We start from the raw sequence: 13,975 nt of genomic DNA on the forward strand, positions 1-13,975 counted from the left end.
CTCTCTCTGTCTCTCTCTCTGTGTGACTATCATAAATAAATAAAAAATTTAAAAAAAATAAATAAATAAATAAATGATATTTCACTAATACCTCCATCCATAAACCTATCTGAAGAGCTTCACAGAGCTCTCTCCTCCTTGCTGTTAAGGATACTAGCAATAAGTCTCACTGTCTCTTTCCTTGAAGGAGTGCCCAGATTGCTGATCTACAGCAGAAGTTGCTGGATGCAGAAAGTGAAGACAGGCCAAAACACCGCTGGGAGAGTATTGCTACCATTCTGGAAGCCAAGTGTGCCCTGAAATATTTAATTGGAGAGGTAAGCATCACTCTTCTTACCAGCAATTAGAGGTCTGGCCAGATAGGTTGAAATAAGATGTTAACCTGGAATACTATTGTAGTGCCATTGCCACTTTTCATGGTAGAAGCTGCAATGACACTAGAATTAGAGAAAATAGTTTTATGGGTAAAGGTTGGTGTGAACAAATACAGCCCAGTCACTTAGAAAATTGATACCTGATAGCCTGGCATACAGCAAGTGCTCAATAAATGTCTGCTATTATTATTGGGAAAGTATCAGGATGCCATAGTAGGCCACTGGTTATACATAAACTATTGTACTGTACTACTTTTCAAACTATTATACTGTACCTATGAGATGTTTTCAAAAAAAAGTTTAAGGTACAGGGCACCTGAGTGGCTCAGTGGTTGAGCATCTGCCTTTGGCTCAGGTCATGGTCCCAGAGTCCTGGGATCGAGTACTGCATCAGGCACCCCGCGGGAAGCCTGCTTCTCCTTCTGCCTATGTCTCTGCCTCTCTGTGTCTCTCATGAATAAAATAAAATCTTAAAAAAAGTTTAAGGTACAACCTAGAAAAGAGGAAACCTAATCATCTTTTGACATACACCCATCTTAAGGAAAGTCCCATCTTCACTGACTTTAAAATAATATGTCGGGATCCCTGGGTGGCGCAGCGGTTTGGCGCCTGCCTTTGGCCCAGGGCGCGATCCTGGAGACCCGGGATCGAATCCCACGTCGGGCTCCCGGTGCATGGAGCCTGCTTCTCCCTCTGCCTGTGTCTCTGCCTCTCTCTCTCTCTGTGTGACTATCATAAATAAATTTTAAAAAAATTAAAAAAAATAATATGTCATCTTACATTGTCACAAGAGGAACTGAAGTTGATTGCCTCTGGTGATTGAGGCATTTTCACTTTGAGATGAGCATACAAACTCCAGCTCTGGAAGTTTGAGCAATGTTATTCCTTTATACATTTTTGTATTGGGTTAGCAGATTTGTCCTACCAAGAAAATCCTGATTGTTTGTGTGAACACTGGTATTATGCTGTTCACCGTGTGTGCCAGTAGAGACTATAAAACCAGGCCAGCATAGGATATCAATCTAGCCTGAAAAGCCAGATCTACAGTGCCAGCTAACATGTCTACTAGTTCCAACATGTGAATACAGACGTTCTGAGATGGAACATAATTGGCCATAAGGGTGTGTCCTGTGGATTTCTCTTCAGAATGAAGGAAGAAAGTCTTAAATATCAGAATTTGGAGTTGCTAGATACTGTTTGTGTTCAGTTTATTCTTGTCCAGAGACAGAGCAAGAGATTGAATGACTTTAGCAGTGGCTTCTAGCTTGAAGAGATCAATCTCAACTGAAATAGGGAGTCTTGGCCTGGATAGCATTGTTACCATGTGTAGAATCCATGTGACATAGAAAAAGAATGGGCTCGGACATGGAGGAACTTTTCTCAGTCCATTTCAGGAAAGCTGACATTTTCCTGCCTAATGAATGGGGAAAGGTGGCCATTCTCCAAATAAACTGATCTTCTTTTATCCCTTCCAGCTGGTCTCCTCCAAAATACAGGTCAGCAAGCTTGAAAGCAGCCTGAAACAGAACAAGGCCAGCTGTGCCGACATGCAGAAGATGCTGTTTGAGGAGCGAAATCATTTTGCTGAAATTGAGACAGAGTTACAGGCAGAGCTGGTCAGAGTAGAACAGCAGCATCAAGAGAAGGTGAGCCCTGGCAAAACCAGAAGCTACGCTGAGAATCAGTGTCATTGCTTTTGGTCGGTAGATTTGAAAAGATAGTAGGGTGGGAGGGGAATATGAAGTTTCCTTCGAAAGCCCATGTTGTCTTTTCTAAATTTTGCAAACAAGGAACCTGAAAAAGGAATGACTTGTCAAAGTTTACACATACAACGACTCTTAGCCTTCAACTTTCATACCAAGGTTAACATTGTGGCCGGGCTTACTACTTCCAGCCACGAGAATGAAAGGTAACAAGTACCCTCTAAATCCGAGGAGTCATCTGGATCACAGCTTGGCCTAAGCCAGAATTCCTTTCTACCCTCATTCCTTTGGTCTCATTTGTATCTTTCTCTAGGTGCTATACCTTCTCAGCCAGCTGCAGCAAAGCCAAATGGCAGAGAAGCAGCTAGAGGAGTCAGTGAATGAGAAGGAGCAACAGCTGCTGAGCACACTGAAGTGTCAGGTATGATAATGGAGCAGAAGTCTCCAGAGATGGGATCCATAGGCCTGACTGCGAATCCTATCTGATTTACACCACTGTACTTGTAGCAGACAGTGACTACTGAAAAAAGGTTTATAATAGTATTCTCTATGGCCTCTTGGCCCTATGTGATCAATGTAGGGGTATTTAGAATGCAACCACACATAGGGTGACCTCCTTTCGGGAACAGAAATGACATTGCTTACTCCATACCAAATTTTGAGGCCTCCTGGTTCCTTGCCTCAGCCCCAAGCTCTAAAAGAGGTGGGAAAGTCCAGTCATCCCATAGAATCCTAAGGGCATTCAGCTTTTTCTTTCTTTTTTTTTTTTTCTCTTTCTGAGGTTGTTCTGAGCTGAGACCTGACATGTTTGTAAAGTGCCTGGGGTCTGAATATCTCCCAGAGCCTGGGAACACCACACCCCTTAGCAGCGTGTTGGAACACTATTTTGTCCAACTTAGAATCTTTTTTTCTGAACCACCAGTCTCTAGGGTTTCCTTGGCACCTCCCATCCAAGACATAACCAAACTAGTTAAGGTCGTATGCTGAATTATGAATCTAGTTGTCTTTAGTGCCAGGAAGTTTAATCAGGCTTATTAGAGTAGCAAATGAACTGCCTAGTCTATGTTTAGAAGGGTAAACAAAAGCATCTGTAGACTTAAAAGAAACAAAGCTAACTGTCCGTGTGGGTCTCTTAATCAGCATCCTGATGTGAATGAATAAGGTATGTAAGGCTAGGGAATAGAAAGGAATAAGGAAAGCATTTAGGGCAGAGCACATGGTTCTTGTGAGCACAGTCAGGACTGCTTAGGAGTGATGGAACAGAAGTGGCACTCAGGACACCTAGGAACTGGTAGGAATCAGACATTTTTCTGGGTGCCAGTACCTACTGTGCAAAAAACCATCCGCTGCCAGCATCTTAGCAGCAATATGTTTTCATCTATGTGAGTTGTTTGGTAACCCACATGTAGTGCCCAAAATAACCCCACCTATCACTGTATTATTTGGAAATAGGATGAAGAACTCGAGAAGATGCGAGAAGTGTGTGAGCAAAATCAGCAGCTTCTCCAAGAGAATGAAATCATCAAGCAGGTAGCGCAGCTTCCCACCCATTTTATAATAAGCCCTGGGAGACCCTGTTGCAATTGAGGTCAGCTTTTGGGAGCAGCCCTGGGTATGACAAGTTGGCTCTATTTTTGAGGTCTGTATCAAATTTCTATATGATATGGTCATGTGCATTTCAAAATGGTATAAACACGCATTTTTAAAATTTTTTTAGTTTTATTTAAATGCAATTAATTCACATGTAATAATATTGCTGGTTTCAGAGGTAGAGGTCAGTGATTCATCAGTCTTACATAATAGCCAGTGCTCGTTACATCCTGTGCCCTCCTGAATGTCCATAAACACACAGTTTTCAATCTGTTCTTTTCTGAATCTAATGCTCATCTTCTAAGGTGAGTGTCCTTCAACCTACTTTATTATTAACCCACCTCACTTTACTATGTCTTAAATTCAGCTAGCCCAGGAATCTTTATGTTTTAGCCATTAACACTCCCAGAAGCTGCCCTGCACTATATATACTATGTATTTTTTTTCCAAACAGAAACTGACCCTCCTCCAAGTAGCCAGCAGACAGAAACCTCATCTTCCTAAGGATACCCTTCTATCTCCAGACTCTTCTTTTGAATATATCCCACCTAAGGTAAACTGCTCAATGATGGTAATAACCTTCATATGGCCATGGTTGAGGGGAAGTGTGCTAAATTCATCTTTCAAAAGAGGTTGGGAGTTAAAAATCCCAAATTCTGGAGTGCCTGGCCAGCTCAGTCAGAAGAGCACACAACTCTTGATCTCAGGGCTGTGAGTTCGAGCCCCACATTGGGTGCAGAGCTTGCTTAAAAGTAAAAATCTTAGGGATGCCTGGGTGGCTCAGTGGTTGAGCATCTGCCTTCAGCTCAGGGCATGATTCTGGAATCCCGGGATCAAGTCCCACATCAGGACCCCTGCATGGAGCCTGCTTCTCCCTCTGCCTGCATCTCTCCCTCTCACTCTGTGTGTCTCTCATGAATAAATAAAATCTTTTAAAAAAATAAAATAATAAAAATCTTTAAAAAAAAAAAACCCAGATTCCAGCATCTCAGTTTTCCTCAGAGTCCCAAATAAAACTACAGTCTTGAGGAAAATAGGCATTCCTTCCCCAGAAGGCTGACTTTTGGCCATGTACAGGTATTATGTAACAACTGAGGAGGAGCAAGAGAAAAGGGCAGTGTTCAGCTGTCCATCCAAAGATACTTATCTCATCATATCATGAGTCCCTCTTTCCTCCCTCAGATTGCTCAGCTTCTATGCCTTCAGTTTCCATCCCTTCAAAGACTCTGCAAGGCCAAAGGCTGCGGCAGAATCTCTTCTGATTGGTAAAGCCAAGGGAGTATATTTGAGGGAGTCGGAAATCTCGGCTTGAGAATATAGCTGGCAACAGCTACTGGAAAGATATGATCTACATGTATTTTAAAAATTTTATTAAGTAATTATTCCAAACCTTTTTTTTTTCTTAGCCAAAACCTTCCCGTTTTAAAGAAAAGTTCCTGGAGCAAAGCATGGACATCGAGGATCTAAAATATTATTCAGAGCATTCTGTGAATGAGCCTGACGACAGTGCTGGTGATGATGATGATGGGGCTGATGAGGAATGGAAGCCAACAAAATTGGTTAAGGTGTCCAAGAAGAACATCCAAGGGGTAGGAGGCAGCTCTCATCTCTGTCAGGGGTTCTGGTCCTTGCTCTTTACTGGCAGTGGGTATGTGCTGGCCCCATATCCCTGAGCCCCTGGGTCCCATTCAAAGGCATTGAGGAGTCCTTGTTGGGCCAGCTCTGTATGGAGCCTGGGGCTAGCAGAGAAGGCCGCCTGAGTGCACAAGATGGCTCTCTTCATGTTTTCAGGTTCTTACTAAGTCTGAACGGGTTAGTGGTATCTATACCACTTCATTGAAGCTGGTTCCAAAGTGATCATGTAATAATCCTTCATATTTTTATAGCATTTGACAGTTTGTCAACCATTGTCATATAGGTTATCTCTTTTTATCATCACCAAAAAATCCAGTGAGGTATTTATTATTTGCATTTTATAGATGGATTGGAGACCCACAGGGAAATGACATTGCTCAAGGTCATAAAACTGAGGACAGTCAGGACTTGAAACCAAATATTCCGACTCCAAATCCAGTTGTTTCTACCATATCATGGTCATATCAGTAAAAATTGCAGGCTAGAAGCTATCTTCCTTGCCTCCCTAGACTAAGGGGTAATAATAATTACAGAAAAGGCTAGTAATTAAGATCAAACACACCAAGTTAAAGTTAGTTAGGATCAATTTGACTTTGAGGCATACTTTATTTACTTCCACAATGATAGTCCTACATAATTACCAAACCGAGGTGTTTTCTGTTGAAACATTAACTTCCTAGGCCCTATAGTTCACCACTACCCCAATTGTGCCCTGCAACCACATTGCACTTAAAGAGAACAGTTCACAAATGACCCTAACAGTTCACAAATAACACTGGAAGGTTACGTGATTTCATTAGCTGCTTGAGCACCTCATAGGGGACTAAGCCTTAAAAAGCCACAACACCAGGGATCCCTGGGTGGCGCAGCGGTTTGGCGCCTGCCTTTGGCCCAGGGCGCGATCCTGGAGACCCGGGATCGAATCCCACATGGGGCTCCCGGTGCATGGAGCCTGCTTCTCCCTCTGCCTGTGTCTCTGCCTCTCTCTCTTTCTCTCTCTGTGACTATCATAAATAAATAAAAAAAACAATTAAAAAAAAAAAAGCCACAACACCAGAGCGAAGCAAGTAATGAGGAATTAAGCCAGTCGTGGTGGCATTAAGTCACTTGGAAAGAATCATCAGGAATGCAGCACATCCCATGCTCTTAGTGGGGCTAAAGAGCTCATCCTCTAGCCTCAGAGAGCTTATAATCTAGTGGGAAAACAAGGCAAAGAAATAGAAGCATACCAAAGAATCTCAGCATATTCATCTTAGAGAGATGGACTGAAGGATTTTAAGAGTGACTATAAAGCTAAACCAAGCGGATATAGTTTAGAAAGATACCATGGAAGAGATGACTATTACTGCATTATAATATGGAAAGGGAAATACAGTCTTGGAAGCAACTGGGAGACCATTTCTGGCACAACGAACAGCATATTGCAAAGACTTAGTTATAGAGGGACAGGAGACACAGAAATGGGGCAGAACGTGTCTGACTTTCATTCACTTAATCAACAAATGTTTATGGACTTTACTATGACCAAAGTGGAGAGCATGAGCTGAATATAGACACAAGGGTTAGCTAAGTAATAGGAAGCAGAATTGAGAAGTACACACAGAAACAAATATTAGAGGACCAAAAACCCCTGGGAAGACGTGTCCAAATGTGAAGCAAATATGTATATCCTTGTTCTTGAAGCAAGCTTTCCATATGTATCATGGCAATGTTGCTCCACATGTAAAAAGGAAATAGAGAAATCTAGTAAAAATTGCAAGTAAGTATTGGTTATTAATGACAAATTCAGTATCTAAAACTGTGAGAAATTATTCTTTTCTAGGCTTTTCCCCTGATTTAATAACTTAAGAGTATAATTGGGCATTAAGGGAGACAAGTTGGCACACGATCTAGTTTCTCTCTTTTAGCAACCTTGAAGTACATGGATGCTGTGACTGCTCCCTGATCAGACTTCTCTTAGAGACATTAGCTGTAGACCTTCATCCTATTTGCGATTCCAACCCAGCTGAAATGGGCTGGCATTATTACTTTAAAGGAGACTGCCGCAGGCACCAAAATAATGACTCGTCTAGAACTAATGCTGAAAAAGGAGGCTTCCTCAACCAGGCTTCCTTTATGTACTAAGGAGATGCTGAGGGACAGGCCATGTGCTATAGGAAAAGAAATAGCTTCAAAGCAAGGTAGACATGGATCCTCATCTTGAGTTTGCCACTGGCTAGTTGGATGACCTGAAACAGGTCACTTAATCTCCCTAGGCTTCTCATTCCTTGTCTATGCAATGAAAGGATTAAACTAGAAAGATGGCTGTGTAAGGTCCCTTCCACCACTAATATCCTGAATCAAAGTAACGGTCAAAGCTGTATAAATATTTTTTAATTAATTAAGGAGTGTTAGGGATGCCTGGGTAGCTCAGTGGTTGAGCGTCTGCCTTTGGCTCAGGGCGTGATCCTGGAATCCCTGCATGGAGCCTGTTTCTCCCTCTGCCTATGTCTGCCTCTCTCTCTGTATCTCTCATGAATAAATAAATAAAATCTTTAAAAAAATAATTAAGGAGTGTTAATAATACTAACTTTATATGGTGTTTTATGGCATCTGAGTAGTTAAAAGAAGGAATATGTGCAAAAGCACTCAGTGACAAATAAAATATCATGCAGATACTGTTACTGAAGGACTGTAAGCATTTTACAAATACTCTCATTTGTCCCCTTTGACAGAAAAGAGGAAGCAGGAATTCTTATCTCTTCCTTAGTGATGAGAGAATGGAGATGAACTTGAATGAAGTGACTTGTCCAAGGTCATGCCAAGTTTTATTTTTTTTAAGATTTTATTTATTTATTCATGAGAGACAGAGAGAGACCTAGGCAGAGAGAGAAGCAGACTCCCCACAAGGAGCCTGATGTGGGACTCGATCATGGATCCTGGGATCACGCCCTGAGCCAAAGACAGACACTCAACCGCTGAGCCACCCAGGCATCCCCATACCAAGTTTTAAATATAAGACTAGAGCCTGAGTCTCCTGCCATTGTCTGGTATTCTTTATGTTAAATTTTTTTACCAGATCTTATTCTGAGACACTGTGACACTGAAACCAGTGCTAGAAGAATTACAGACTCTGAAGCAATAGTTCTCAACACTGACTGCACATTAGAATCTCCAAGGGAACTTTTCAAGGGAACTTTACCTGAACTTTTCAGGTAGCCTGGGACCCCACCTCCAGATATTCTGACTTAATTGGTCTGAAGTGGGATCTGGCCTTTTTGAAAAGCTCCCCAGAGATTTCTTATGTGTAGCCAGGTTTGAAAACCACTGGTTTAAAGGAACCCCAGAGGTCTTTCAGCTCTACTTCCCACTCTATATAAAGAATCCCTTTATTACAGTGATTCTCAGCTGTGGTATTGGGACATACTGGTGGGTTATACACACACACACACACACACACACACACACACCATGTACTACATACATATATATTTGAGGTCAGGTCTGTGACAAGTCATTATCCCTCTCTTACGTTCTGATCTGGGTCCTGAGTGTGAAAGAGAACAGGATGAAATTACAGCTAGTGGAATGGCATTCATGCGATGAATACATCTGTCATGTGTGTCATGACTGTTCCAGAATACCACACTACCAGGGGTTTATCTAGCCTCTGCCTGCTTGAAAACTTTTGGTACTGAGAAGCTCACAGTCTCATAGGGAAGCCCATTGGAGCCCACTAACTGTTAGGAGGTTGTTCCTTGTTGAGCTAAAATGCACTGTCTTATAAATCATCCCAGTGGGGGATGACTGTGTAAATTCTAATTGTTCTTCCTTATGACAGCCTTTCAGATACCACTCTCATTCTGTTATCCCTTTAGATAAACTAGACACATTGACAGGATAATAGAATGTTTTGGAGGCATTTAGATGAATTTGCAAATGTCAGAGGACCATACCCAGGCTGTGGCAATGGATCAATGTCATCTTGGTGAAGTCTCTCTAGGACATGTCATAGAACTCTGTCTTTTGTCCTGTGTTATTCAGAGAAGCAAGTTTTTTTTTTATTATCATGTCCAATATTGGCAAGGGTGACTAATGTGGGCATTCCTGTCTATTACTATTAGGTATGTACATTGGTATACTCCTGGAAGGCAACTTGAAAATATGTATCAAAAATCTCCAGTGCCTGGCTAGCTCAGTCTGTAGAGTATGGGTAGAGCATGTGTCCCTTGATCTTAGGGTTGTAAATTTAAGCCCCATGTTGGATGTAGAGATTGCTTAAAAAGAAAAATCTTTTTTAAAAAAGATATGTATCAAAAATCCTAAAAATGTCCCTGTCCTTTGGCTCAGTAATTATACACATAAGAATTTATACTAAGGAAATAGTCACTGGTACAAAACAGGATGCATTCATTCAACAAAACTTTTGTGAGCACCTAGCTATATATCAAGCACTGTTTCTAGGTGCTGAGTATATAACAAACAAGACAGGTAAGATCCTTGGCCTTATGAAACTAAAGACATTCTTGGTGGAGAGAAACACACAATGGCCAGAAAAACAAAATAATTTTAAATGGTGATAAGAGATAAACAGAGAAGATATAATGAAGTCATAAAGAATTCTGGGATAGGAAAATAGTTCTTTAAAAGAGTGTTTGGAAGAGGCCTCTCCAAGAAGGAGATACTTAAGCAGAGATCTCAGCAAAGTGAAGGAGCAAGTCAGGGAAAGAACCAGAGGGAAAACATTTCAGGAAAAGGGAGCAGCAAATGCAAAGACCTCAGACAGGAATGAATTTGGTTTACCAAGGAATGACTGAAAAAAACAGGGTAGCTGGAGAGTATTGAAAAGTGGGAGAGAGCAGTCAAGGGCAGGCCAGAAGGGTAGTTAGGGGCCAGATCGTAGAGAGCCTTGTCGATGATGGGAAGATATAGATTGTGTTTATGTAACAGGATACCTATGGTAACATGATTGGTAATAGGAAACAATTTCTTTGAAAACAATCTCAATGGGATGCCTGGGTGGCTCAGTGGTTGAGTGTCTGCCTTTGGCTCAGGGCGTGATACCAGGGTCTGGTCCTGTGTCCGGCTTCCTGCAGGAAGCCTGCTTATGCCTCTGTCTGTGTCCCTGCCTCTCTCTGTCTTTCATGAATAAATAAATAAATCTTTAAAAAAAGAAAAAAACACAATCTTAATATCTAACATTAGGGGACTGGTTAAATAAATTGACGTTTTCACATGATCAAACACTATATACAGCTATTAAATATTAAAAATCATGGTTTCGATTTTCCAATTTTATAAAGTGATCTGTATTAATCTCAAAATCAGGAAAAAGGATATTATAATGGTTTCTTTTCGCTTCACAACTAACAGAACGATGGTGATGGTTTTTCTGTGAGAGAGACTTAAGGGCTTATATTTAACTATAAGCTCAGTATGGATTCACAAAGATATGACAGGAAAAAAAGCTACTGTGGTTTTTAGGCCTCATAAACAAGACTGTTGGGTCCATAGCAAGGGAGTAGTTCTGTGTCAATATACCTCACAATGGCCACCAAAACTAGAAAGTTATGTTTTTTTCTGGATGTCACAATTGAGGATGAACTTGGACAAATTGGTGTATGGCCAAGGTGGTGAGGATTCTTGGAAACCATGTCATGTGGTGGTTCATTGAGGAAGCTAGGTATACTTAGCTTTGAGAGGATCTGGGCAGAGGCGGACTGGGGAGTGGAAATTATGCTCAGGGTTTGAGCAAGAATGCTGCGAGAGTGTGGTTAAACTGATTCCTTCCTTATCATTGCAGATGGCAGAACTGAGTCCTGTGGTCACAAGTTATATAGGAACTGTCCTCTCAGAATAAATAGAGCTTCAGATAATTAGACCAGGGACATTAAAAAGGAGCTCCCATACATCAAATCAGGCTCTGGACAGTTGCTGAGGTCTCTTCTGACTCTAATCCATTATTCCGTGAGCCCTGCCACCTATGTTTGTTCCAAGCCAAACTTACCCCCCCCTTCTTCTGCCATTTCTCTTATAACATCACTTCCTATAGCACTGGTCACCTGCCTGTTTTCTTGTCTACTGTCCTCTTTATTAAGCACATACACACACTGAACTCCCAAGTATATGCACAAGGAAGCGTGCTCAGTGATTACGTGGGTTCAGTAAGTACATGGGAAGCACTCACACACTAAAGCCGCTGTTACTACTGCAGCCTTGTTGTTGTATGACTAAATCGTGTTCATAGAATGAAAATGAATGGATTGAGCAACACATGGCAATATATAATAAGATACCACTTATATAAAGTTTCAAGACATGGAGGATCATTCCTTAGAGTTTTTAAAAAATTTTTTTAATTTTTATTTATTTATGATAGTCACAGAGAGAGAGAGAGAGGCGCAGAGACACAGGCAGAGGGAGAAGCAGGCTCCATGCACCGGGAGCCCGATGTGGGATTCGATCCCGGGTCTACCAGGATCGCGCCCTGGGCCAAAGGCAGGCGCCAAACCGCTGCGCCACCCAGGGATCCCTCCTTAGAGTTTTTAAGGAAACTCATACGTGGGAAGAAGACCTGCATGGAATAATAAACAGCTAATTCAAGAGACTTTGTCCCTGAGAGAGAGGGAGGTGAATGGGATCAGGAAAGGGTAGATAGGAGGCTTCCATTCTATCTGCATTTTAGTTACTAAGGGAAGAGTGAGAACATGAGTGGATTTTTGTTGTTGTCGTTTATGCTTTTACATACCTGGGGGAAAAAAAACTGATGCCCTGAAATAGGGCTCATTATTTCCAGTGGGGTCTGACTGACCCAGAATCGAGTGAAGCAGTTGTTCTCCATGCTTTCCAAACTCCAAATTTCTGACTGACTGATTTGCTTTTTGACAGCCATTTCACACTATTGACTCATGGAGCTTGCTGACACCTCACATCCTTAGGCCATTTATTTTAAAGATTTTATTTATTTATTCATGAGAGACACAGAGAGAGAGGCAGAGACACAGGGAGAGGGAGAAGCAGGCTCCAAGCAGGGAGCCCAACGTGGGACTCAATCCCGGGTCTCCAGGATCACGCCCTGGGCTGAAGGTGGCACTAAACTGCTGAGCCACCCAGGCTTGCCCACCTTAGGCCATTTTTACACTACTTTTAAGCCAGATTGCTGCCCCCCCCCCGTATTTATACAGTTGATGTGGAGAGGACCCAGATGCCAGACCTTTGTTTATCCCTGTCAGAACTTTTCTTTCAACTTGTAGCACATAATTCCAGCCTGTCAAAATATTTTTGAATTGTGATTGTATTATCTTACTTATTTAATCATCCTTCCAGTTTTGGGCCATAGTTACAGCCAATAAACATGCCTGGCTTGTAGGCTGGTTAGGAGATACATGAGATTTTTGTACTTATGTATAGAAAAGGACTCTGAAAACTATAAAGTGCCATACAAATGTAAATGATTTTATTTCATGCCATTGATGATCTGTTAAAATGTTGAACGATTAAACTGCTGAAGATAAAGCCCAGACTGACACTGAGCAAACTGTAGAAATGTGAGTTGGGTGAAAGTACCACTCGGTAGATCTTAAGATACCGAGTCACTATACTCAGCCCTTCCCCGCACCATCCAATTTGCAGTTCTTCACTTTGACCATAAAACTATCATGTGAGTCTTTGCCAGTGACCCTGCTTTATGATGGTATCCCTCCAATCTGTCTTTCAAATATATAATCCAAACATGAAAGGATTTGTCTAGCATGACTTGTTCTTAGGCAACATCTCGTGGTTTTGGTGATCTTTGTTTCACTGTAGAAGAGGGCGCTGAGGAGAAAGAAGGGTGGCAAAGTTGATGGGGCTTTCGATTTTTTTCTTAAAAAGCTGGCAAATGAAGGAAAAGCACTTTACATTAGTCTTCTACCCCTTTCAGTAATGCATCTGTCTCCAAACCTGTTTTTACAGTGCTCCTGCAAGGGCTGGTGTGGGAACAAGCAGTGTGGGTGCAGGAGACAAAAATCAGACTGTGGCATGGACTGCAGCTGTGACTCCACAAAGTGTAGGAACCGGCAGCAAGACAAGGTAGGGTCGACTCCATTGCCCCTCACCAGCCCTTCTGGTCTCGCACCAGTTCCCACCACCCTAAAGCCTGGAGTTTTCTGCAGTTTTTCCTGCCCTTCTGCCCACTGCAACCAAGGACATTTCACTTCTCAGTCCTTCTTCCTCTCTGTGAGCCCAGCAACACATCCCCTTCAGAAATCACAGCCCTTCCCAGGAGATTTCTAGATACACAGCTCCTCATGCCCAGCCTTGGCTGTAAAGTTTTGGTGCAGTTTCTGAGGCAGGGACAAGGAGCAGAAAAGGCAACTACAGGCACAGAGACCCACAGGACCAAACTAGTCCAGAGGCTTAGCTGGAGTTCTGAGGGCCATGAGGCAGCTTCCAGGAAGGAACTTAATCCTTCTGACATCTTGAGACTTTCGTTGCTTAGACCCTCTCCATGGGAACTAGCTATTCCATGGCTCTAGGAAAAGACCCACAAGAACTTGGTCTTTCAAATAGTCACTGTTTTGGGCCAAGTTCACTGTAGCTGTCCTCCTTATATTGCTCCCAGGAATAGCAAACTCAGGGCAACAAAGACTTCCTTACTCCTACGTGTGCCCCGTGGCAAAATCTTATTCCTACAGCTCTCTGTGATACACAACA

General features: G+C 42.1%; 1 protein-coding gene across 4 annotated transcripts in view; it reads left to right on the top strand.

Annotated features, from left to right (window-relative positions):
* Nucleotides 1–13,975, top strand: part of KIF4A (kinesin family member 4A) — a 125,559-nt gene that overhangs the window by 109,482 nt on the left and 2,102 nt on the right. For 3 of the 4 annotated variants that reach the window (XM_025466094.3, XM_025466095.3, XM_049107545.1), the window contains exons 23-29: nucleotides 188–317; nucleotides 1,850–2,020; nucleotides 2,391–2,498; nucleotides 3,530–3,607; nucleotides 4,122–4,220; nucleotides 5,074–5,256; nucleotides 13,235–13,351. In XM_025466094.3, coding sequence (XP_025321879.1) covers nucleotides 188–317; nucleotides 1,850–2,020; nucleotides 2,391–2,498; nucleotides 3,530–3,607; nucleotides 4,122–4,220; nucleotides 5,074–5,256; nucleotides 13,235–13,351 — 886 coding nt within the window. Of the gene's footprint in view, nucleotides 1–187; nucleotides 318–1,849; nucleotides 2,021–2,390; nucleotides 2,499–3,529; nucleotides 3,608–4,121; nucleotides 4,221–4,849; nucleotides 4,998–5,073; nucleotides 5,257–13,234; nucleotides 13,352–13,975 lie in introns of those variants that run through there. The other variant, XM_049107546.1, reaches the window with a different exon arrangement.

This window comes from Canis lupus, chromosome X, assembly GCF_003254725.2.
Source record: "Canis lupus dingo isolate Sandy chromosome X, ASM325472v2, whole genome shotgun sequence".
NCBI classification, from domain to species: Eukaryota; Metazoa; Chordata; class Mammalia; order Carnivora; family Canidae; genus Canis; species Canis lupus.